The sequence below is a fragment of the Falco rusticolus genome, chromosome 4, assembly GCF_015220075.1.
Source record: "Falco rusticolus isolate bFalRus1 chromosome 4, bFalRus1.pri, whole genome shotgun sequence".
Classification (NCBI taxonomy): Eukaryota; Metazoa; Chordata; class Aves; order Falconiformes; family Falconidae; genus Falco; species Falco rusticolus.
This window is the reverse complement of record NC_051190.1, coordinates 80629243-80655551: the sequence shown is the minus strand read 5'-3', so window position 1 is coordinate 80655551 and position 26309 is coordinate 80629243. Positions and strand designations below refer to the sequence as shown.

General features: G+C 41.1%; 1 protein-coding gene across 1 annotated transcript in view; it reads right to left on the bottom strand.

The window, feature by feature from the left end:
* Nucleotides 1–22200, bottom strand: part of SCIN (scinderin) — a 50473-nt gene extending 28273 nt beyond the window's left edge. The window contains exons 1-4 of the mRNA XM_037386932.1: nt 21986–22200; nt 17547–17701; nt 15951–16112; nt 3332–3481 (exon numbers count right to left, since the gene is read on the bottom strand). Coding sequence (XP_037242829.1) covers nt 3332–3481; nt 15951–16112; nt 17547–17701; nt 21986–22184 — 666 coding nt within the window. The 5' untranslated portion in view covers nt 22185–22200. The remainder of the gene's footprint in view (nt 1–3331; nt 3482–15950; nt 16113–17546; nt 17702–21985) is intronic.
* Between the last annotated feature and the right edge of the window lie 4109 nt (nt 22201–26309).

Here is a 26309-nt window from a genome sequence, read left to right as displayed (position 1 = left end):
GAAAATCAGAGCAGAGCTGGCATCTGGTGAATTTTACTACGGGCAGCTGTGACTGTGGAGACCCGTCACAGTTACTAAGCAGCAATCTGTCCAAGGTGGTTGGTTTATTTTTTTAATTTCCAAGGCAGCAACCCTATACAGTACTGCTTGTTTAAACCTGCCAGTCCACACCTCACCTCAGCGTGAACATGGAGGTGAAACCAAGTAGATAAATACTTGTGATGCACTTGCACAGAAAGCTTCTGTCTCATCTTCACAGTCAAAGAGTTGTAGTGATTCCTACAGTGTAAGAGATGACCCATGTGCCTACTGCAGGTCTGAGCTTTCCAGACATGCTGTGTGAGCACAGGACAGTCACTGTCTGTTCCCAAGTGGTCCCTAGTCACTACAGCAGATGAAAAAAGGGCTTGCTGCTGACAAAACTACTAACGTACCCAGCTTCTAGCTCATCCCCTTTCCCACAGTGAGCAAGCTGTGTCTTGCTGGCCTGCCACAGCAGTTCATCCAGCCCTACAGTATGCACCAGACAGCTGTCTCCCATGGGCTAATTGTTCAAGCAGTGCCAGCCTGTTCCCAGTTCTTGATAAAAATGGTAGTTGGGAGACGGCAGCTGCCCTTCTCAGACCAGTTCACCTCACCTGCAGCTCCCCAGCTCCCACTGAGAAAGTGGGCTGGCCAGGAAACACCAGCACAGCACAGCCACTGCTGCCTCTGCTAATCCCACAGCAGGACACAAGTCTGCCAGGGTTTGTTGAATCAGCCTGTGGCTTGCCTCCGTGGTGGGGCCATAGGCACAGCAGCCTTGCTTTACTGGCTGGGAGACATGACTCTATGCTTAAGGAGTAGGGATAAGATCACTACAGGCTCTTTATGTTGGTACTCGCAGTGGGTGTCAGCCCCTGCCCAGTGAATGCTGTTCTAGCAGCACTGCATGAGCATGTGTAGCCACTGAAATGGAAGATTTCCAGCTGAAAGGAGGAGGAATCATTCCTGACATTTATCAGAGGAGATAATTTTTAGGAAATCTCATTCTGATTTCAGTGGCATTCTGGATGACAAAATGAATATTTAAAGTACATAATTCTTTTGCTTAGAAAATAAGTCAACATTTTTCTAAGCAAGCTGGAGGTGGCAAAAATCCATCCTTCCTGATGCAGAGGGAAGAAGCAAGCAAAATACTAGTTTCAGGGCAGTCATCTCAGGCAAGTGCCACAGCAAGTTAGAGACAATTTTGTAGGAGCAAGGAGAAAGCAAAATGAAGAGCACCAGGAACTAAACATAATTTGTGCAGAGATAGGGATTAATAAGTTTTATATGTTTGTGAGGTTAACTACCCTCCTGGCTTAATAGCAGCACATTTCAGAGCTTGGACTGGGACAGCCCCAGCTGTGCTGCAGACCCTGTTATGTGAGCAGCACTTCCCAAAGCAAGGCTACCTAGCATAATGCAGGCTAGAAGGTAAGCCCTGGCTGCCGACAAACTCACTTGAATCAGACTTACTACAGTGACAGCAATGGAAGCCATGAACCTACTTGCATTGAACTACCCATTTTTCTTCCCTCTATATATTCACAATTAACAGGAAAAGCAGAAACTTCTTCATACACTACTGAGCAAGTGAAGAAAAGATTTATTCCCTGATACAATAACAAAGCACCACAGGATCAAAACACAACCTTGGCATTTTTCCTGCTCTTAATCATGCGCCAAGATTGCTACAAAACAAGTTGCACGCAGCTGAACAAAGTCTGGCAAACAGATATAGGGGCGAGGCCAGCATATCCCTGCTGCTCGTAGCCTGTCAGGGGGAGGAGGCAGCTGGCCTTCTGATGACCATCCCTGCAGCAGGCCCACATCCTTGCTGCAGCAGCACAGAAGTCCGACCTTGCATCTGCATCTGTGCCTTCGTTGAGTAAGAGGTGCAAAGTGCAGCTGTTCTGATCAATGCTCCCAACTCCCACACGAGCTTAACAGAAACGCCATGCAGAGCCTCAAGCAGTAACCCCACGATGGGCTTGGCAGCAGGAGGCTGCTTCCAGGGGACTGTGCCAGCAGGTTCCCACAGTGCCACCCAGCAATGGCCCACTGCAGGCTGCAACCCAATACTGTGATTCAAATAAGCAGCAGGAGGCTGGGTTCTAGTTGTTAACCTGTGCTCTTTTCATAAAAGTTACAGGTATAAAATAGGTACCATGTCAGAGCTGGTGTGAGAAGTCTGTACAGGGAAGTAAAAAGCCAGATGAAGGATTGGTTTTTTTCTTTCTTCAAAATTCTCCAGTGCACTGGGTGTCACTTCCCCAGCTTCTGAGCACAGCTGCATCGGTACTCATACCCACAGGCAAAAAGTCCTTACAAACAGATGGACAGGCCATCTAAAGGCATCACCACAGCTAGCATGGCCAAGGGCTGGTGGCTCAGCACCTGGTATGTTTTGCTACTTGGTCAATAAATAGTTTTACTCCACGTGACAAAACTGAATGTAAGCACCATCAAAAATGGTGGCATACCTGCATTCAGCATTAGCACTACTTCCTGAAGTTAATCTGAAGTACAAGTTAATATTCTGATTGTAATTTTCAGTTTTATTGAAGCACTGCTTTATTATCCTGCTTCCTTCTTTCTTCTTTTTAGAGAATGACCGGAAAAGCTTAATTTAGCATGCAAACACCGAATGACAATGCTTTTATTAGTATGTGGCCTCCAAGAACTCAGTGCTCAATGGGTTTTTTTTTCAAGATCTGAAAACCCCATTAATTGGAAAATTTATTTTTGCACTCTAATTTGATCAACTCAGTTTTGAAATCTGAATTTTTGAATAAACAGTTAAACTTTCTAAACATATGAGGAAGGGGCTCACTAGGGTTACTAGAGGCTAGGTGCACAGGAATTTGTAGTAGAAGTGGTGATGCAAAGCAGTGTGCTTGGCCCCATACATCTCCACACACAATGCTACATTTGGTACATCCCATACATAGTAATTCTATGGATTTCTTGTTCGATGCTGTCCCATCTTGATGCTGCTCTTTCCTCAAACAGAGGACCAGATAGTGTGGTTCAGGTATGAGCTCTTCTGTTAATTCAGTCATCCAACAGCTAATTCAAAAAGTTCTTAAAAAAAGTATTCTCAGATGACTGATTGACTTTACTTCCCAATAAACTTAACACTGCTTGGATAAGGAAGGAAAAGAAGTATAAACTAGCCTATCATAACCTAAATATGAGTTCCTGGAGTCCTTGAAGAACAAAGTTGGAACCCAATCCTATTTAGTTCTTGAGGCGTAAGTGCATTTTATTCACAGCTATGTCAGTAACTGTATGCATATTACAATACCTTTATGAGCTGGTTTGGTTCACTCCCTTCTTCCACGGTAATTAATTTAGACCTTCCATTTCGTTCATTGTCCCGAATGCCAATGGCAACCTGAGTAGCCTTCAGCCGCTCATATTTATTGCATGATGAGCCACACCACTGATAGATTTCCTAAAATAATTAAAAGCATACACATTAGCAATAAAAGTCAACACTGAATAAAATTATGAAATTAATGTTTTCTTAATTATTTTACTGGCTCTAAACAACCAGAACATCAGTGAAGCTACACCGTTCAGAAATATTTTCCAGAAAAGATCTGCTAAGTCACCTAAATATTTGTAATATGCAAGATATTTATATAATATAATTTATCATTCACATATTAAGAGATTGTTCAACCTCAGAATAGTCAGAGATCTGGTTTGACTGAGTTTTATCACAAATACAGATACATCTTCAGCTACCTAAAGAACCTGAAACTTCTAAATCTGGTACTGCAAATTGTTTTTATTTTATATCTGTCAGTTCCTCTTCTATGCTACTTCAGCAGTGCTGGTTCTCATCTGTGGCAAGAAACAAAGTAATTTCAAAATCTCAGGGAATACTCTGACTGTATCTGCTACTCAAAGGTAAAGTTAGATCTTCTAATCCAGTTTCTACGTTGGTGACTTTTTGCTGTATAATGATATTTGCTCTGCTGCAACAAACCACAAAACCAGCTCAAGTGCAAACAGATGACATGGGTGTTTTCAATAAGAAGTCTTCCTCACTAGAAGATTTTTCCTCAGTGTACAGCTGCTCTAATGCTCATAAAATTTTATTAACCCTAGATTAATGCAAGCCTTTTCAACTGTAGTTACCACAAATATCTTTATAAATTACTTCTATAGATTTACAGATCAGGAATATGCAGTTTTTCTGGTCAGTTAAACCACCAAGTTTCTCCCCAGCAGAAGACAGGATATATACCTTGCCCCCCTTCCTGCCTCAGAAACTGACTAAAATAATCAGAAGAGTAATTTTGACAACATTGACGACAATGTAAAAAATGCCTTAATTCAGAAAATGCAGGAGCTAGGAATGAACTGCTGCCACAGGGGCAATCCAATCCCATCATAGTAGCTGCTTGTAAAGGTGGCAACCAAGGACACTGCAGCAGTGGCTCTTCTTCAGGTTGATGAGTGAGCACTCTGGTGGCAGTAGCCCAGTCCTCTGGTGGAAGAAGCCCAGTCCCAGGTATCATCTTACATGGGCCTTCAAGGCCTTCCTTTCATCTGGATGAACAGGCAATGAATGGGTATGCCCAGCACATGATGCAGAAAGCAGAATTCAATCAGAATGGAGCACGTTCCCAAGGCACCTCTCAGGAAGGAGCACCACCAGGACGAGCCTAAGACAGGTCACCTAATCCAGTCACACCACAGACCAAGGACCTCCAGTTTTTGCAAGTCCCATTATTCATCCTGCATGCAAAGCATTTCAGAGCCATAAGCTGCAGAGCCACTACAGGCCGAGCTGGAAGGAGCTAGTCAAAGGAAATTAGTCAGCTTTGACTGGTTGCTCCTCCCCCCCCCCCTTCCTTCTTCTAGAATAAAGTAATTTGATTCTTCTTCACATGATTCTATCAAATAGCCCAAACAATACAACAATAAAGGTACACAGTCATCTTCAACATTAGAAGGTTGAAGTGGTTTGTGTTCATCTACAATGCAAATAACAAGGATTTAGAGTCCCCAGTAAATTACTGGGGTCTTGGTTTTACAATTTATTTACAACTACATAAAGCAAGTTTCAGATGAAAACCTGCTTCATGCAAAAAAAGCTTTTTAAGCTATTTCTGCTGACTACTGTCCTTATTTAATATTACTTGAAATGGTGACATGAGACAAGTGAGAACTGAAGTACAGCTTCTCAGTACCAGCAGATGCAAACTTTTAGAAGACAGCTAATGATGCCATCTGCATGCCAAACAGGGCTAGTAACTTCTAACATTTACATTTTACCAGCTTGGACACAAAACCTGCCCCCCAAACTCAGTGATCTCACAGCCAAATTCCCTTCCCTTCAGAAGCATCCCTCAAAGGCAAAGTTTTAAGCTTACGTCAACATTACACTGATTCCCAGAACTGGATCCCTTTCAGCTTGCAGATGTTATGCAATGAAAGCTGTGAGCTGTTCAAGTTGACTTTACCAATTTCACTGTAGGCTTAAAACAAGGAAAAAAAAAATCTGTTTCCAAGTTCTGGATTAAATACTGTCAGCTTAGTAAGTATTCAAAAGCTTGGGACATACTTGGGTTCAGGTCTGAACCTTATCTCTAAATCTGCCTTTTGGCATTTCCACTGGAAAAGAAAGTATCTGTGCACACTCAGGGAAACAGAATTTTCTGAAGATTAATGAATGACTGTCTTGAGTGTGTAGAAAGTCAAAAGCTTCAATGTGAGCAGATTTTTTAATATAGTTATTATAGCCATGCACTGCCTTAGCCATCTTTTCCCAAGTTTTGAGAGACTTCCCAAAACACAGAGTCATTTAGCTTCTGACAATTTTAGCAAACTTACTCATTCCCACCTTGGCCTACCTCCCGCTAATTGAGCTTATTTGAAATTATGTAATAAAGCAGGAGTCACTAGAGATGTAGCCGCAGTAAATAGGAATTCTTTACTTCCCACAGTCTGCAGAAGCAATAAGGAAGAAAGCATATAGAAAATTAACCAAAGATAGGCAGCTATTGCCTTATCTCCGTGTGTATGGTACCATTCACGGAGATCACTAGTTCAGAAAGGTCAAAAGTTCAGTTTCAGTTGTACATGTCAGCCTCCTCTTGGTCTTTTGGTAACCAGTCATGCAACCTCAAACAAGTACTCCCATCTACAAAATGAATACTATTTACTGTACTAACCACAAAGGAAAATTGTGAGGCTTAAATTGTCACTGCAGATTACAAAGACCTTTACTTCTCAGACAACAACTCACATTTCTTTCCTTAGCATCTCCTGAAGGTCCCACTGCACAGTGCACCCTAGCTACCCTACACTCAAAGTGTATTCTCCCAGTTTGTTGTCAGTCAAGAAGTGACTAAACTGAGCGCTACTACAGTCCACTGGCTCTAGGCTTCAAATCTGCCCAAGGAAGGAGAAAGACCTTTAAAAAGTCTACAATAATGGATTTCAGATTTTGATTTGCAGATTTCATTATTTTCCTTATGGTGTCCATATTCCTAAGCTACAGAAACATTCCCACAAATAATGTGGCCTAAATACTTTTGTCCTAAACTAAACACAAAATTTTATTAGTTGCAACCATGAGAATACTTGTGTGGTAAAGTTTTCTCCTGCTACATAAAAAAAACTCGAACCAACAAGCAGTCTGAAAAAATCCCTGACCTAGAGTTCACATGGATAAGCCATACCATTCCTATAACCTACATATTCCCTGGTTATTTAAAAAAAAAAATATATATATATATATATAAAAATCTTTTAAAACTAGAGAAACAAGACTCTGCTCCTTTTCAGCACTAGTATTCTTTAGTAAAACTGAAAGCTAAACTTCACATACTGTATAATCTAATAGAAGGAAGTGAGCAGCCGCAAGTCATGAAAGTGTCCCAAAGTATATAATATTTTACTGTATTTACCACGAGCACCAAAGAAGTATCATAAGTATTCTGTGCTACAAGCTTTCAGCAGCGTAGATTTAGTTAATTTTCTCTTCCAAAGTACAATCATCTTTTTAAATGTATCTAATTTTGAGGCCTCATGGTAGAAGTTCAGCTGGGTATTTCCAAGTTTGTCTTCATGATATAACTTACCCATTTCAATCTCTAGGCAGACTGGATTTTTAACAACTTAAAGCCAGAAAGAGACACTGTTAACAGTTAAAGCCACTTCTTGACAAGTCCAATATTTAGTCCAGATTTACCTGAAATAGTCAGTTAGTTATCTAACCATGTCCAATAGACCACTGAGCTTTCCGCTTGTATTTTATTATTCATGCATTTATTTTTAGATATATATACATGTATAGTGCTCAGCTAGGGCTGTAAGATGATATTTAGCTTTAGCTCACTCAGTGCTTTCACAATTTCTTAGCTGTACTACAGCTTCGCTATTTTTAGGCTTGTTTTGCTAACCTTATTTTAAATTGGTGGGCTGACAAAAAATGTTTCCATTAAAATGAAAATAAGACTTCAAGTGTTCACTCCCCTCAAAAAAAAAAAACACCAGGAACTTCATTCATCAGTAATTCCTGTGCCAAGCCCAGTTTATTTTCAGAAGTTTGTACTAGCAGCATTTTTTTTTTAAAAAAAAGTCTCTTTAACAGAGTTTGAGAAATGCTATGGAAGACGGCTATTCTGCTGCCTGATAATTAATGGTTGCTAATATACTTGTCAGGTCACAGCAGGACAATCAGCAGCTGAGAGAGAAAATGTTATTTTGAATAATCACAATGACCACCCTAGAGCTCCTGAGGGAGGTCAGGGAGGCAAACCATGTCTGTGCCCTGCACACTGTGGTCATAGCAAGGTCCCTCCTCATCTGCATGTTTTAGGGACACAGTTTGGTCTTCTAGTTATAGAGTAGCAGGATTCACTGCTTTTATTCCTGATAGCTTCTGGCCTGCAGAGTGACTTTGGGCAAGTCACATGAGATTTCTATAGCACATTAAAAATGACCCAACATTTAGCTTTTGTATAGAAGTGCACTGCAGGATGATTATGCATGGCTCATGTAACTAAGAGTACCTTGGCACTTTTCCATGTATGGAGAATTGTGAAAGTACACCTCCTGCCCTAGCCCCAAATGGCATGCAGAGCAAGGGAAGGAAAAACAAAAAAACTCGCTTATTTCAGAAATGACACATATTTTCCCTTCTAACACAGTCACCTCTGTATTAAACTGGCAGCCTGCTCAGTCTGGAGGCAAATGAAAACACTCTGCATCCTGGTGTCATTTCTGTGAATCTTACCCAGAACAATGAAAGCAAAAGCCAAGAAGCTTAAATCCTAAGAACTCATAGTTCTGTTCTAGTTAAAAACATGTCCTGAACATACAAGGGTTTTAAACATCTTTGTTGAAATAGCTAGTAATTTCCAAGCCCATACTGTAATGGAATGCAAATCAGCAATTACACGAAGAAATATTAAAAAGCTAAACAAATAAGTTTCAAAACTCTAATTTGAAGCATACTTGTTGCAAAACTTCAATTTTGGTAGAAAATTACAGTGAAATGCTTAAGAGATTAAGCCTCACTAATCTTGAAATAAAAGTTTAGGTTTTCATTAAGGAAAAACTTTAAGCCAAGTATCACAAGCTGATGTGCCTCCATTCTTTGCTGGCAGGCACCGATGCACCCTAAACCTGTCCACCTTTGCCTGCATCTACACCTGAACATGCTCCCAGAATGTAATTGCACCTCAACTGAAAAAACACAACTACTCTTAGCTGAGAGTCAGCTAAATCTATAGTGCAAATCCTGTCACATCAATGTTACATAACTTACACTGACTTATAATGTATGTCTTTTGTTCCTCTAAACCACAACATTAGGTACAGAAGCACAGCTATGACGCAGAGGGGCTTAGCACAAGGGGGCAGGGGGGAGGTGGGGAAAGGCCTTCAGCTAAATCTGCTCACTCATATGAAACACCGTAATGCGTTCTCTTTACCCCCACAACTCATACGAAAGGGCTAAAAACAAGAAAAGGTTTGTAAAGCTATTGCTGCCTTCATTCCTCTTAGGCTTAGCTGCTTCTGTTTTAGACAGAAGGACATAAAAACCTGGGCAAATAACCACATCACAGAAAGCCACTGTAGTGGTTTCGTAGTAGGTAGGTAGAAGAAAGGCTTATGCGGCCTGTAAAGAAAGGCAGCTCAGGAGGAGAGGAGCTGTGATGCAGGAGTGCCCAAAGCAGCCTGTGCTCCCAGTGCTCGCAAGTCAGTAAACCCAAGATACCACTTCTTGAGGGAAGCAGAAAACCACCTAGCAAAAACAGAGGCAGAGTGAACATGCACAAATAGTGGCAAAGCTTTTATACATATCTTATGGTACCATCAATTAATTGACATGCACTCAGCTGAGACCCCATTCATTCTCTTCATGGTCATTAATAAACATTGGTTCTTATAAGGCAAGAGTTCAGTTTAGCTGAAAATGTTCTTTGTTGAAGTCTAGTCACTTAAAGTTAAGATTTAAAGGGAAAATGCCAGTACAAATAGACTTGGAAAAAAGTATTTATATGAACTGCAAACAACAGAAGTGCTTCCAATACTTTCAGTTCTCAGTAAAGGTGTTTGTAAAACAAATGCACACTACCTTGGTGTTTGCACTTCAAACAGAAAGTTTTGGAAATAAAAGGGACATCCCTAAAGCAAGAGTGTGGAGATTTTTTTTAAGTTAAAAAAAAAAAAAAAAAAAAAGGTGTGCTAAATCAAGAAAAACTCCAGATGGTAGGGAAAATAAATGAACAGTAAAACTGAATAAAAGTGACTAGGATACAGTCACTTTTGTGACTGAATGTCAGTACATAATTTGTAATTTTTTTTTTTTTTTTTTAAGGAAGTGACATATATATTAAGAAGAATGTTTGGATTGAACAGGCTTCTGGAGACATTTTTCTCCTTAAATTAGTCAATGTTTTTTTCCCCTCCCATCTTGACTGTTGAGTTCTTGATACAGGTGGGGGAAAAATAAAATAATCTCACATATTCATCAAATCTGACTTTTACATTTGCTGAAACTGTAATACAGTGAACCATTGAAAGTTACAGAGTTTTGATAGTTCAAAACATATTCTGAATTCATTCAGCCAGAATGCTGCTGAGGCCACCATGAGCCTGGCACTGATACAATTACAATAGTGTCTTTTAACCAGTCTTGGAGTCTTCCATTTGATTCAACTGGAATAAATTGTGAGAATAAAAGTAAGTTGGAGGTATAACAGCCATACATTTACTACAATAATTTTTCTTCTCACACCTGTTTTGCTGTTGCTATACCACAGTGCATTGAAGGGCGAGTGAGTACCAGCAGGATACTCATTCCAAATAACAGCAGCTCAAGCAGCAAGACATACGCATTTCCTACAGCATCTGGAAGAAAACCACCCTAACCAAATCTTTGTGCACAAATGTCCTGTCCCCCTGAAGCTTTAATGATAGTGTCTGTTTCAACCATTTTTCTGCTTAGAAGTGGGGGTGAGGGGAAGCCTTCCAGTCTATAAGTATGACAGAAAACGACGTAACTTGAATACTAACAGAAGGGGAGTGGGAAAAAGACTTAAAATTTATTTTTCTCCATCTGATGACTTTAACAAAATCCAGGCTGCTAGAGGTTACACTGCTGGAGCTGTAAAAATAACTGGTTCACAGACTCACAGAAAAATGAGATGCTTGCTTACGAAGATAAATGTGGATTTATTATGCACAGTGTAAGTTGTTGAGTCCATAAAGTTAATAAAGAACGAGAGCAGTTTAGTTCAAGCTCTGCTACTTGTTTGGCAGCTCCCTGCTATAACACAAGCACAGTTAGCTCTCAGCTGGGGAAAACTGGGGAAGAGGTTAGTTGTAGGAGAAACAGGTGAATGAAAAACATGGGAAAACAACATGACTGGTCACAGTTGTTAGTGCCAGGGAAAGCAACTAGAAAGAGAAACTAACAGTGATAAACTCCAACATACAAGAATCTACTCTTCCAGTCCTGCTTATAACCGAAGAGTGACTTTATTAAAACAATATGCTGATTGTGATCTGGTTTCTCTAAAGGAAGAGAAGCAAAGCCACCTAGAAGAGCTAGTGCAGGCAAGAAGGAAGGGAGATTACAGAAGCAAGTAAATCTACAACTGTGCTTATGGTTGCAATGTGATGCTGAATCATACCCCATAGTCATAATCATAAAGCAAGTATCTGTCCTCTAAATCTTTTACTGTTAAAAAGCAGAAGTTAATTTTCTTTTTGTAAATATAATCTGTAGCAAGTTAACTTTTTCCTGAAAAGTAGCTGTCAAAAAATCCAGCCATTTGCTTAATGTATTTTTTCTACTGTCTTTGTGCAAGACAGAAATCTTTTTCCTTTTGACATACCTATTATGTCAAGAGTTCAAGCAGGAGCATACTGACAGATACATGATCACAACAGCTTTTTTCAGTCTCATACTTTCAAGTTCTAACATCATAATTTTTACTTGTGATTCATGGAGCTCTTGAGAAGTAAATACATTGATTGCTGGAGAGCACAAGTTTTTAAGCACACCATAGGCTCTTAAATTTCAAACCAGCAACCTCTTGGCTGTTTATAAATCAGTTTCTAAACACCACTATAGGAATGGGAAGAATGGACAACAGTGCAGTTTACTTTTAGCCTTCATTTAACTTGCAATACAGTTATCCCTTCACCATCTGCATTCTTCCTTTGGGAAGAAGAGTAACCTTTCGTTAGCAGAACTTTGATTGTACTGACACAGCTTTCCAGCCTCAGTCAGGCCCAAGCTCAGAACTTCTTGGATCTTATCACACTTGTCCGTGTCCGTCCCCTCCCCTGCCCCCTTATTTTAACAACTGTCTCCTTATTTCTTTCAGGAGGCCGAGTGATATGCAGCCCTCTCCCTGCTCACAACTGTCTCTGTATTTCTTCCCGGAGGCTGAGTGATATGCAACCCTCTCCCTGCTCTCTGCAGTCACTTGGCTCATAGAACTGCTGCTGCCTCCCATCAGGAGGGCAATCAGCCTGAGACAATCAAGTCTTACATTTTAGAAAGCTCTATCTGAACAAATGCACAAAGAATTTTTTGCTGGTCACTCAGGATACAACTTCAGACAGCCTTCATACAACCAAGCTTCCCAAAGGAGTTAAGAAGCTTTCAGTAAAATCAGGTCACTTCATGTTATTTTATTGTACTGCTACTCCCATTACTCCTGCTCCATCTTTTGATAACTACCCAAATTATCAACATGTCTCAACATTCACATCTTGTACATCACCACTATGCACTAATGTATGTGCAGTGAACTTCACAATAGTGACAAATTTCCTTCCCACTCTAAACAAATCACTAAGAAAATTGACAAGAGATTATTTGGCACATCTTATCAGTAATATGCATATATAAGCTGTATTAACATATACATCCGGATAATACTAAAATAGCCTAGGAAACAGTGGGTTTATTCACTGAATGGCACAATGATTAATCTTTTTCCTTCCCTTCCACAGTCATTTTCCATGCCCTCTCATGCTCCTTGCTGTTTTGAGCATTTGTCTTTGTGACGGAGGAAGAAAGAGGGACATGGCTAAGGGGAGGTGGCTGGAGGATGGGGTGATGCAGGAAGAGCTGCATCTGGAGGTAAAGGGGACAGCACAGAGCAAGGCCAGGCAGTTTACAGCCACCAAGAACCATCAAGTTCATCCTGGTGCCCCTCAGGTGTGACACCAGGAACAGCTCAGCATAGCTAAAAGGATGGGATGAGAAGTATGGCAGAAGACAACAGCTTCTGGGAGGACTTAAGCACAGCTGTGCCAGGACAGGACATGCTAAGCAGCATCTGACAAGGTAAGGTATGCTTCACTACAGGCCGGTACAATACCTTCACAGCAACTGCCTTGTACTTGCCTGCCCTGTCACAAAGGCTCCCTTACAGGGAGATTCTAAGGTTCATCAAGGAGGTGTCAAGGAAATCCCTTGTAGGAAAAAGACACAGTAATCATAGTTCAGGGTCTGGCATGCCAGGCACCCTACAGGATCACTCACTGCAGTGGAACATCAGCCTGGTGGTCACAGCACTCACATCTTACAGAAGACTGAATAAAAGGTCTTTACACATTACCCACAGCTAATGACTCCCTTTATATCAAAAATAAGTGTTTCCTCTGCTTTCTGCAGCTTTTTCCTGTTCTACCCTACAGAGTTCAAAGGAGGCAAGATAAGACCTGGGCAGGATATTGGAAGGGCTGTGAGTGTGGTTTAGTAACATATCAAGGTACAAGGTAACCATCAGAACCTGAACTGTAAATGTGTGAGCCTAACTGGAAATGCAGACATGCTTTTTACTTCAGAAATTATCACCAGGAGGGAAACCTTAACAACCAATAATTATTTTATTCCTGGTCATTATTATCTTTCTTAATTTTCCCTTACCTGTTCAAACCACAGGTTTAAAAACACTGCACTAATTGAGCTCAATGGGAAAACTGAAGTTATTTTTCATTATATAAGTGGCTTGATAAAATGTAAAAGGAAATGGACTGCACAAGCAGTTTTGCAGTGCCATGGAGACCATCCTTCTGGTTAGCTGAAAGACTGGGGAAAGTAAGTCTTGGAAATTGATCTTATTTGACATGCTACAATAATTTGTTATTAAAAGCACTGACCATAAACTCATTTTATGCAATTACTGCTCATTATTCTCAGGCAATGATTCAGCACTGCCCTGTAATAAACCCCAAGACTCAAGAGTTGCACTATTTAAGATTCTTTTAATTTCAATTACTAAGTAAAGGAATCTACTTGAGCTAAAATCCTTTTTTTTTTTTTTTAGAGGACTCTAAAATTCAATTAAGAGCTCCTGTAAAGACTCACCCATTCACAATGGGCCTCTCGTCACAGAAAACTTCAACCTGAAATACAGTTATTTCAGCTTGAAATACAGTTCTCCTAAAACTTGCTCAAGATTTCCACTGTGACAGTGTATTTTCTGCCCCACCTATTTCCCTATAGGTACTCCACTGGACTTACTTCAAGATGAAGGTTTGTACGTCACACACCTCCCACAAGGAAGCTCTGGTTTATATATAAAAACTTACGATACAATTACTTTGAATGTCTGGATGCTGCAACACTATTTTCCTTAACTTGTTAATACACCCAAGAACACCCATGCCTCTCATACAACTGACACAGCAAGAACAAGAATTGTTGTTAGTCATGTGATTTGACTGACATTTCCCACAGCATAGTTAAAAAGAGATCTAGATACTGTTCCCACCTAATCTTTTTTCCTACAAACTTCCTACTACAAAGGCACATGGCTGTATTGCTGCTTGACCTCTGTCTTGTCAAACAGGGAATCAGAAACCACGGTGATGTTATACTAAAAAAAAAACAAACTCAATGTATGTTCAGTATTAGAAACCAAGACTCTAAAGCCATATTACATTTAAATTGCTCAGTGACAGTGCTCTTCTCTCAACAAATCTCATCAAAATGAAGCATTCCCAAGCTACACACATAATATGCACTATGGATATATAGTGGTGGTGTTAGCAGTGTCATTGCCATGTCTGCAGTGTGACCAGAGTAATTACTTTAGGTGAACTGATAAGTGTAGCACAGTAAGGGTCAGGACAAGTGGAATTTATGGACTACACCCAGTCCTACAAGGTGTCTATGTGATGTTAACTCCAGAAAACTCAAGCCCTGTGACAGCCTGACTGCAAAAGCAGCATTTTTGATTGATATTTAATTCCAACTTTCCCATTTCTCATGGGTTAACTCTGAAAGGGAATAGGCGATCTGAGTCTTCTGTGCAAAGTGACACTGAGATAACTTGGATACTGATCACTTGACTGTTTCAGACTGTTAGACCACGCTGCCATACAAGGAACGGGATAATGTTAAGAAAACACTGGTTGGTATTCCATCTGAAGGCTGCTATGCATAATAATAAAAAAAAATTAGACACAATCCATATAGCTACTTGACACCAATATCCTCAATTGTCAGACAGGATGCTTTTCAGAGGAAAAAGCCAGATGTATAACATGAGTTCAGAAGAGCTCCTTCTTCAGCAGGTCAGGGAACTCTTCTCGTGCTGAAGTAGCTGACCACTTTCTTGTGAAACACTACAGATAATACCAGCTGCAGATGCTGCCTTGCAGATAAACTATTTTCTTTCATATGCTCTTCGTTTTATATGTGTCAGCGTATCAGTCACAGGAATAATTGCAAATTGATAACTAGCATCTAACTAGTGTGGACTACATGCCAGCTGCCAGCTGCTACTTCTAGTATCAAAATGTCTTAGCATGAACTCTTGAGCGCATAGCATTATACTTTTAAGCCACCTGAAGCAGGCAAAATTATCTTCTGTTATCTGTCTGTATGCTTCTGTACTGTCTCTACTTGCTTTCAGCAGAAAGCCTTGACATATGGGATTGCTTCTCAAGAGATCTCTTGAAATATTCAAGAAGTTTTTTAACACATTATATGACAAGTTTATTATGACAACTGCTTTTGCAGCTATTTAAGGTGAATCATCACAATCAAAATTGTATGAATACAAAGAAATGCTCTTAAGATAAAGGTCAAATCTCTTGCTCTGAACCCTAGCATTAATCTCATTCAGCTGGTACATACTGCCAAAGTCAGACAGGACTTACTGTGAACAGCTTAAGGTTCAGACATCAGTAGTAAAAAAACCCCACTGCATTCTAGTGGTAAAGAAAACTGTTTACTGAAGGATAATCTGTGCATATTTCAGAAAACACTTAGGGACATTTTGAATCTTCAAAGTGCTGTGACACAAACTGATTTTCTAAAGCAGATTCTTTCTGTCAGTTTGTGTGACAGAATCAGTTGTGCATTTTAGAGGATAATTCAGACCTTAGGGAAGCTGCATCTCCTACTTTTGTGTGAAACTTACAGTTCCGAGGTCAATAATGAAACAATCTCCTTTGTTGAAGCTGGTCCAAGCCAGGGGAACTTCTGTAGCTCTTACAACTCTCCGGCCTTTGATATGCAGAAGCCTCCGTGCACTCAAATCGTTAGTTACAACATGATTAAATCCAGAGGCAACACCACCTGCCTGAATAAAACAAAACAAAGCAGCAAGCTTTATTTCAGCTTGGTATCTGCAAACTTACCTTTTTGCTACAGATGAGGAGCTAGCAGGGCAAAAGAGTTTATGCAGTGAGAGGTGAGCCAAAATGATACGCAGTTTAACAGTGCTGACCACAGACCAGAAAGACATGGGAAACACTGCTGCTGCTGAATTCTGGTACGAACCTTTGTCTGAGGGAGTGGACATCACCCTGCTTCAAAGGGTTTTCAGATGAACGGGGAAAGGGAAAGCACAGGATTTACAGCCCTCTCCAGCATCATCCTGAGGATGAGGAAATACTGAACCACACTGTTAGGACAAAAGCCAGTGGTTGTCAAATAAGGACTGAGGACAAGCAGAGGAATATGCAGCTCCTGCATAAGCTTTCCCAACTTCCTTAAATCACAGATGTCTGCGTGGTTCTGGTGCCTGGTCACATGCAGAGGGAGGGGTAATTCCACAGCAGCTCTGTCATTTTTTGAAAGGCATGTTTACAGCTTAGGAGGCACTGTAGCAAACAGTACTAAACAGGGGAAGACCAAACTGTTGATTTACAAGTTATAAAGTGTAAGTTTAAGCATAAATTTTCCCTTTAAACTCACTTGACTGCCTCTGAGGCAGTATTCGCCACTACTCCAGAGACCCAGACCTTGGATTAGAATAGAAACAGACTCTTGAAATGACAAAAAAAATGTTACAAACCTACATAATGGGAAAAAACGCTGACTGAGCGATTGCTCCCAGAGCTCCTACTATGGCAAGATTCTCAGGAGACACATTGCTTCATTCTTAAAAAACACTCACAGATGCCACAAAAAATTTCCTTCCAAAGATTCATCTTCTGGAAGTCACACAACAAGGAAGCTGACACTACAGCTTTTTAAAATCTATAATTTTCATGAAAAGTATTAGGGTGATTTTTTTTAACTACCTGAAAGAAAAAAAACACCTGCAGTAGGACTGCAAAAGCATCATTTTTAGACTACAGTGATGTTTTAGTCTTTTCCAATGTGTTCATTTTTTAAAACCACTTTAGCACATCAGTTTCTGCATTTGAACAAAATCATTCAGCCTACAAGACAGGAAGACTTTCTGTGAGATTTACTACCTCCCAGAGAGTCCTTACTGTGAGCTCCCTTAGACATGCAAGTATGAAGTGTCAGGATAGTTTGATTTTGGGGAAAAAAAAAAATAATTGGGAAAGGTTTTCAGGTATCAGAAGAGGCCCTAGTAAACAAGCTGCTGTTTTCTGTACAAGTACTGGGATTCCTATAGTTTAAGATGGGTAGTTCAGATCTAAAACACTAAGTATTAAGAAACAATTCTTAAACTTTCCATTTACAAAGCAAAATACTTGCTTTTACTTGGGGACAGTGTTACATATATTTTTAGAATACATATTGAAAGCTGGCTTTTTACCTTGTATTTAATTCCTCCTTTGAAGTAGCCCACAAACTCAGTAGACTCATGTCCTTGAATTTCTCTACTTTGCACCGGCTTTCCTCCTAAATAGTCATCCATTTGAACAGTAAAGATAGCTGCAGCTGTGCTCTCATCCTGGGTACATTCCTTCCCTGAAACAAGATGAAATATGTCTATAAAGCACTAATAGAACTTCAAATTCTGTTGGATAAATTGTTCCTGTGACAATAAGGCCATGCCTTCAGCAGGTGTGCGTTGCAACAAAGCACTACATCATAACCTTGTTTGCCACCAAGAGCATGACCATCCAGACCATTTCTCAACATTTTGTAGAGCTGCATTCATAAGAGAAAAAAAAAAAAGTGAAAAATAGCAAAGTTTGTCTTCTCTCAGCCTGCTTTAAGAAGAGAATATTTTAATTTAGTTTAATACAGCAAGTGTCTAGAGACATGATTTTTAGACTTTGCATTGAAGTGCAAAGACAAAGGAAGGTCATGTCAAAGGACCAATTAGATGGTAAACCGTATATTTATGCTAAGAACAACTCGCCAAGCCACTGAGTCAAAATAATTCAAAAGCAGACCTCTAGACACTGTAACGCAAGCAAGGTATTCTGCTTAGGTATTTTTTGTTAGATTGCCTGGTACAGCTGGGAGAAAGAAAAGCAGCTTTGGGGCTCAGATATTTTCTTCATGAGGTCACTCTTTGCTTTGTACCTTTCAGAGATTAGCTTCTTCCCCAGGCTGTGGCAAAACAGCCTCCTTACCTAGTGTGTTGATGGCCTGCTGCAACACAGACTGTATGTTAAAACAAAACTTTTAACATGGGCCCATACATTCTTGATGAACATTTTCAGCGGTTTTGATTGTTTCAAGAATACAAGTAGGATCGAGTCTCAAAAATGGGCTTCTCAAACTTTTGAAGAGTAAGGAAAAGCAAGGTTTTCCATTTTGTTTTTATTTTTCTTTCTAAATAATCGGAAGAAGCTGGTATACAAGCAACAGTTCTCAAGAGCCGCTTCTCACTCACATTAACCACTTCCTTGCTTCTAGGTGACCGAGTGGAAAAACAGCACAGAGCCTGAGGCAGTCTGGACATAGACCCCTCTCACAGGGTGTGGAAGAAAGGGAAGTGTGTAGTGAGGTGCTGGTGTTGTCTCATGGTATACTGAGTCATTGTTGTCACAGGAAGCCTGCCAGTAGGATACTAAGAAAAAATATAGCACAGGAGAGGGGGGAGAGGGATGCTGAAAGGCATCACTGACCTAGCTCCTCTGCTGAGGAGAGTGAGTGCCCTGTTCATGACCCAGCAGTGCAAATGCCAGACAACAACTCCTCACTGCCCACTAACTGTTCATCTCCCAGGAGCACTGCCACTACCACAGCTTTTGTAGGGACATAGGTGCAATGGAAGCCTCCAGAAAGCAGCAAGGATAAAGTAGGGAAGAAAACCAAGAATAATGGAAGCATAGGGAAGAGAAAAGCATGAAGCCTGGCCAAAAAAGTTTTAAAAAAATTGCAAAAGCAGGACATAACACAAGAACCTCTGGAAAAAAATCCCCATCACTCAGTGACAGAAGATCTTGCTAGGTGGCAATATGCTTTCTTAGACCAGAGTACCACCTTAATGTTGGTGGTAAAGTTTTGGGGGTCGATTTTTTTTTTAAATAGGGTTATTCAAATCTATAAGGACTATATCCTTCAGATTCATTGCTTTCAATTACGCAACAGGGTTAAGTGGTTCTGGAGCAGTATTAGAGATAGGAACCACTACCAGGTGCAGTCTCACAGCTGCTATGCAGTAAAATACCCAGTGAAATCCTGTTTTAAAAAAATTAGTATCAGTCCAAGTGTAGCTTATTCAAGCTTTCATGAAAGCCAGACTTACTTTATAGTCTGAGGCACAAACAGCTATAAAAAAGCCGCAGATCCTGGTTCTCATGGACAGGTCTTATCACTTAATTTCTCGGACAAGGGTTAAAAAATAGTTAAAAACACCACGCATGATTTTAGTAAAGGTACTAAGTGGGTAACAGCTATTCTTACTCCCACAAGTAGCCTCATACCGGCTTAGTACATGCTGTTTCTACTAGTGATAGCTTCAAGACAAAACAGCTCCCTTAGGATTAGTAGTTCAGCTCCCAATACATCCCTCAAGTGCCAGTGTAGGCAACCATGCCAGGATCTCTGGGTAAAGTTAAAAATGGATACAGCTGCCACAACACAGATCCACATTGATTGCTTGGCCATGGCTGACATCATTGCAACACCTGAGTTAGGTTGTTCAGAAATTACCTGACCTGGGCAGCCTTCACCATATGTGAGATATTTGGTAGGAAGCTTCAGGCTGATAGAACAACTGTTTGGTCACTTTAACCCTAGGATGCCAGTCACAGCACAAGCCTGTCAGGACATCAAGGTCACACACCATCCTCTCATCATCTAAACCTCCTTCTAACCCCTTGGGTACAGCCAAGCAAGGTATGAGGAGGAAGCTTGCCACTATATAAAAGGAAAATTAAATGCTCTGCTTTTATTCTGGATTTGGGGTCTTTTTTGGTGAGGTCAGAATTCATTCAGACCCAAAGCCACCATGAGGCCCACACAGTAACACCTGCCACATAGCTGACAGGCAGGAGTAGGACTGTGTCACCAAGTGACAAGGCCCTTGTAAGTATCTAAGCCCAAAGTCTGCAGGGTTTCCACCTATTTCACAAGAGTTCTTTACATCCCAAAGTCTGACTGCGAATGACTGCTGTAGCTGTTGAAAGATGGCTTATAGGACGTCTTCAGAAAGACCCTGCTGAGGTTTTATATATATATATATATAACCCTGGCCCACAGCTTATATAGACTTAACACATGAGGGAAAAGTTTGGTGTAAGTGACAGCTGTGAGAATCAGTTTAACAAAAATGCCAAAATGATTCAAACTCTTTGCCTTAAGTGTGACTGTACTTCCCCGTACACTTTGTGTGAAGTTCTGATCTCTTCTTGCTATGAAGCTTGCTGCAGTTTTTGAGTATCTCCATCCCACTACTAGAGTCTCTTGCAAGCAGAAAGGGATTTCCCAGTAGTTAGCCACCCTGCCGCCAACCTGCCAGCTGCACAAGAACAATGTGTGCCCAGTTTACCTGAAGCTATTTTCAATACCCGAATATCACATTGGCACAAGATGTGCATCAGCATGTACAACTACAGCTCTTCAGCCAACAGCAACGAGGTTTTAATCAGTGTAAATGTCAGCCACTATTTTGACTTCACTTCCAGTTGTGATGGGTCCTTGCACCTTTCCCTGGGAAGTGTCTAGTATACCTTACTATTACATAATTAGTTCTAACTTCATTAACAAAGGTCTAAACAGCCAAACCCTGCTACTAACTAGCAGTACTGCTGACATAAGAACTTCTGCCAGAAATTAATTTATACTGCCATCTATGATTATGCTCTTGTCAGACAGACACTGTCCCACATGCCAGCTGGATAACTCACAACACATACAAAACTAAACAAGCTTCAAACATTTATGCAGAAATAATCCTAGCTTTATCTGCTATTCTTTTTCAATGCATTCAAAAGCACAATGAGAACCACAGCAACTCAAACACATTAACATTAATATACACTAACCTGTCTTTATGTGATTCACCGAGATTATTGCCTACAAACATAAACTTGATGGTGAAAGAAGAAAAAAGTAATAGATTTCAGGCAACTACACAGCAACTGTAGTGGCTGGGTGACTTGGTGATCAGATAGGTAAGTCTTAACAGACCTTTACAAGATGAAGAAGTCACCTAAAACAATCCTTATGTCAGACTTTTATTTTGCTGTAAACACCACGCAGGTCAAGGCTGAAGGCAAAAGCCATCAGCCCAATTCCAGTTGCTTCAGGAGGGGCTTTATTAGGCTATCAAACTACTATTAAAGAGAAGTTTTACAGAAAACCTGGTGTCTTTGCCTCCAATACCGTATAATCAGAAAGCAAAGTTACTCTAGGTGACAAAGACAACATCGGGAAGCAAAGCAGTGCAACAGTGCCACAGGGAGATGGACGAGATGAAATTTTGATCCTGTTGGAAAAAAAGGTAAGTAAACTCTTCACCCGAACGACAGCAGGATTTCGCCTACAAATCTCAGCTGGATGCAGCCCAGACCTGACTTTAACCCCTCAGCACTTTTCCAAACTAGCATCACAAAGCGAGTGTACGTTCACTTTCTGACACGTCCCCCTTTCCCATCCCTGGAGCCCCCGAGCACGGCAGCACCAGAAGCGGTGATAGAGGCTGTAGCCTCCTTTCTGCATTAAGTGCCTCAACTCGGAAGCTTCCCACCCGCAGCCCTTCTGAGATGGGCCGCTCCCGCCCCCCTGGAGCCCAGCGAAGGCGCCAGACCCCCAGCTGTTAGCAGCTGCGCTGCCCGCCGCCCCGCTGCCTACCGAGCCAGTAGTGGAGGCGGTAGGCGGCGGCGGCGCCGCGGCGGACGGTGTGCAGCACCAGGTAGGCGTCCCCCACGTAGAAGTCGCCGTGGTGGCCGGGGGGCACCAGCACCAGCTCCAGCCGCTCGACGCGCCACACCTGCAGCCCGCTCTGCTGCCCGGCCTCGGCGAAGGCCGGCGGGGGCCGGTCGGGAGCCATAGCGCGCAGCAGGGAGCGCAGAAACCGCGCATCTGGCTCCCCCGCACCGCCTTTATAGCGCCGGGCCCGGCCCCCGGGCGGAGCGGGACCGGCCCCGCCCGGCGGCGCTACGGGGGGAGCCGGGGAGGGGGCGGCCGGTCCCCGCAGGGCTGCGGGGTGCGCATCCCTCCCCGGCTCCGCCGGTGGCCCCGGGGCAGGTTGGCTGAGGTTTTGTTTCTTTATTAGTTTTAAGACGCTTGCAAAACTCACCCTTTTCTTTCTGCGCGCCAAAGCCTTTGAGGAGGTGTTACAGCCTCCCTTGCTGCAAATGGATAATTTTTCTCTATTCTAAAATGAGGAGAAAAAAAGAAAAAGTCAGGAAAGCAAAGCAGAACTGGCTTAATGCAGTGCCCGTGGGTGTTACGGTGCTGTGCCGCGCCGCTTGCTTATATAGATTACCACATCTGCCTCGGTTTTGTAAGCTGCCCATATCAGAATACAAAGAGTTTCTATAGCTTGCACTTGCTGCTGGGCTTTTTTTTTTTTTTTTTTTTTTTTTTTTTTTTTTTTTTACCCCAGATTCGAATGGCAGAGCACAGCTCTCATTCTCCATCCAATAATTTCAAGTATTGACAGGAACCTTATAGGGCAAAAAATCTTGTATCCTTTTGAAGATTCCAGATGAAGCCCAGATTTTATATAAATTTCCCTTTCCCAGAAAATGGAAAGCGTTGTGCTAGTGTTTTTTCAGCACCACTCAACAACAACCCAAAAGTTTTAAAGCCACCTTCTAGCACTTTCTACTTGTCTGTCCTCTTTATAAATGGTGCATCATCCTGGCAGGTTGTTACAACATGAAAATTATAGCAAATCACTGTTTTCATCTGATACTGATAGCAGGTAGATTAATCTGCATAGGGTACAGGTAGATAGAGCTCAAGCTGCTAGTATATCAAAAGGTACGTTTCAGAGAGGGTTTGGTTTAGGTTCATCTTACCCACCTGGATGACTTTTGAAGTTGATGATTTCCTCACTGGGTTCTTTTGTCAAGGTCATGCAAGAAGAGTGTAGTTATCCACCCATGGGCAGATCAGGGCTACTCCAATAAGAGAGGGAAGGACTGCTCAGTGCAACAAAGCAGCTGGAGATCATCTTCTGTGGCAAAAAGTTAAAAAAAAGCGCACAACATCTAAGAAATCTATTTAACTATCTTCCCTGCCTTCTTTTTATACCGTCTGGTGTATTTTTTATCTACTGAGGGAAAAGATGCCATTATACAATGTGCACCTACTCTAATCTCCCATTTCGGTGAGCATCCTCTCATCAGCTTGCCAGACAGAGACATACAGGCACCCTAAGCTCTATCCCCACAGTGTAAAAAAGGAACCCACAGGTGCTCTGCTTTGTCCAAGATCCAGCTGAACATGTTACAGCTCACCTTCACCAGTTAACAGCCAAACATTTTATTCCCATTCTGCCAGGGTTGAGGACCTGGTGATGCTGAGCCTGCTTGATAAAGCACTATACCTGCCAAATTAAATATCTTTCTCCAGACTGTTCACCATGTGAGAAAAAAAAAAAACAACTTCAGGAGGAGCAGCCAAAAAATTCCAGCAGTTCCAGTTTCAATATGGTATCAGATGTTTTGAAATATTTATAAGTGGTTTCCCAGATTTACCCTCCCATCTATTCAAGTTCTTCTTTTCACTTTTACTTACTTAAATACACAAAGTAGTTTCTCTTTTTCTCATTGCATGCCTTTTTGCAGTCTTGTGCATTAGTTAGCTTTAGTCAGTGAGGGTAGAACTTACCACATACTTCATAATTGTATGGATTTACTGTTTCTTCTGAAGCTGGCAAGTTGCACTCACTCTGGAATTGCACTGTTTTGCCCATACATGAGCTCAAAGCAGCCTGGTGTTATGCAGTCTCATGCCTCCTACCTGTTCTGCCTGTCTTGCCAAGCTAAGATAGTTTTTGCGCACAGATTGCACAGGCCAGTTGGTCAAATTTATGTCTCCTTATTCTAGTTTTCTATTTTCAATCAACAGACAAAATACTACTCTCAGCTTTAATCCCCCTTGCTGTCATGAGATGCACAGTAATGTAATTTATTCAGCATTGACCGTGCCCAGTATCACACACCAAGTGACAAAGGTTAAAGACCCAAGTACAGCTTGATTGTTTTGTCTCGGAGTCTGAGGCACTACTTAGACACAAAGGATGTTAGTACTGACGGCAGGGGTTTCTCATGCCCAAGTTTGTTTTACTAGGATTAGGTACTGTGTAATCACTTACTGTCTGCCAGCACAAAAACCATGGGTTGGAGTTTGGATCGTAAGTGCCAGGATATTTGTTTGTACTCTTCAACATTATTTTTCGTCTGCAAATCTTGCTTTTGCTATCACACTCCTTGTGAAAGTTGTACTGTCTTTTGTCTTGATCCATTTCCATCTATTTTTTGGTAGCAAAACTAAGGACTGGCAATGTTAACATTACACGTTTCATAACATTTTTAATAATCAAAAGCTTTCTAATATGCAGTTATTCAAAAGTGAAATTTTGGAGAAAAAAGTGAGAAATATCCTGGGATCTGTACATTCAGAAAGAATATTTAAAATTGCTTTTTATGTGGTTTTGCATGTTGTTTGATGTAGTAGTTGGAGAGAACTACAAAACAAAATTGGTTTTGTGACTCAGAAGTCCTCGGTCAAATTGTAATTACTACACTCATTAGAAATTGCAGTGTAGTGGAATTTCAGACTACCTTAACATTTTAAAGAATTCTGTTCTCATTTCCTAAAGATTATATTTTGCTGATAAACTACAGCTTTCTCGAAAGGATGGCAAAAGTCTAGTGCTGTTTAACTTTGGATTAACAAAGGGAAATAATTTTGCCTCACACCCTTTCCTCAGGGGGGCAGCTGAATATAGCAATCAGCTGCTGTTGCAGACCAGGAACACAGTCACAGGGTAAAGATGTAGATTTCTACTTGCTTGACTGCACTGTTTGAGGTATGGCCATCTTGAAACGGACACTTTTTTTCCCCAAGTCCTGATAGGTCACACAGGAGTGTCAGAAGGTGTTTCTGCTCTTCATCTAGTCCTTAAGCCAGCAGAGATTCAAATGTATTGAATTTAAAGCTTTGGCATGACTCAGAGAATTTTCTGACTTATGAAAAACCGCCATTTAATTTTGCTAGTTTACTTCCAAAGTCTTTTGTTACATTGATTGAGGGGTCGTCTTCTCTTAAAGTATTGTTGTCATATACTGTGTATATGCAGAGTGTGGGTGTATATAGACATATGAAAAACAGAATGCAATGTACTGAGTTCTGATTTTTGTCCCAGGGAGGGATAAGGATTGCAACAAAACAAGGGAGTGTTTCCATGTTCCAAGGAACCCAAAAGGGTTTCTGGAAGCTGAGCCCCAGCATCTTTCCCAGCAGGAGTAACTTTCAGTATGGATTGTTTAAGTCTAAGGTTTAAGTCCTTCTACAAGGACAATGGCCAACATTGAAATACACTTCCAGGAATTAACAATAGGAGAAACCTAAAAAATAGGAGAAAAAAGGGAACATGAGGAGGGAATATTTTCAAATGTCACAAGTGTTTCCTTCTGCAGAGCTTATTTCTTCTTTACCACATATGCCAAATGCCCTCCTGAACTCTATGACCCTACCTCAACAGTGGGATTAGAGATGTATATTTTTTCCTCCAGTTTCACATTACAAAGTTTTCTGCAGAGTATGTGTGACAAAAGCACACTCTTGTCCAAACAGTTGCAGAAGTCAGCCACTCTTCCATTTGTTCTGTCGCTGAATTAGGAATCAATGATTATTTCAGATTTACCGCAAATACAGTAAATCAGTTCACAGGTCTAAGCTAAATTCTTGTTTTCAATATAGTTCTAAAAAAATAACTCACTGACACTGTATTAGTAGAAGGAGAATTAGACCATACAGCTTTAAATGCTAAGTTATCAAAACAAGGCTATAGAATTATGTTAGCACTTTCTGATGCTCTCCATTCTTTCATCATCCCTCAAGCCATTCTGCTTGGTAGCCCAGCTTCAACAGGAGAGGCTTTAGCAAAGCTAGAACACGCTGAAGAAATACTGAAACCTAGCTTTCCTCCTTACTGGCA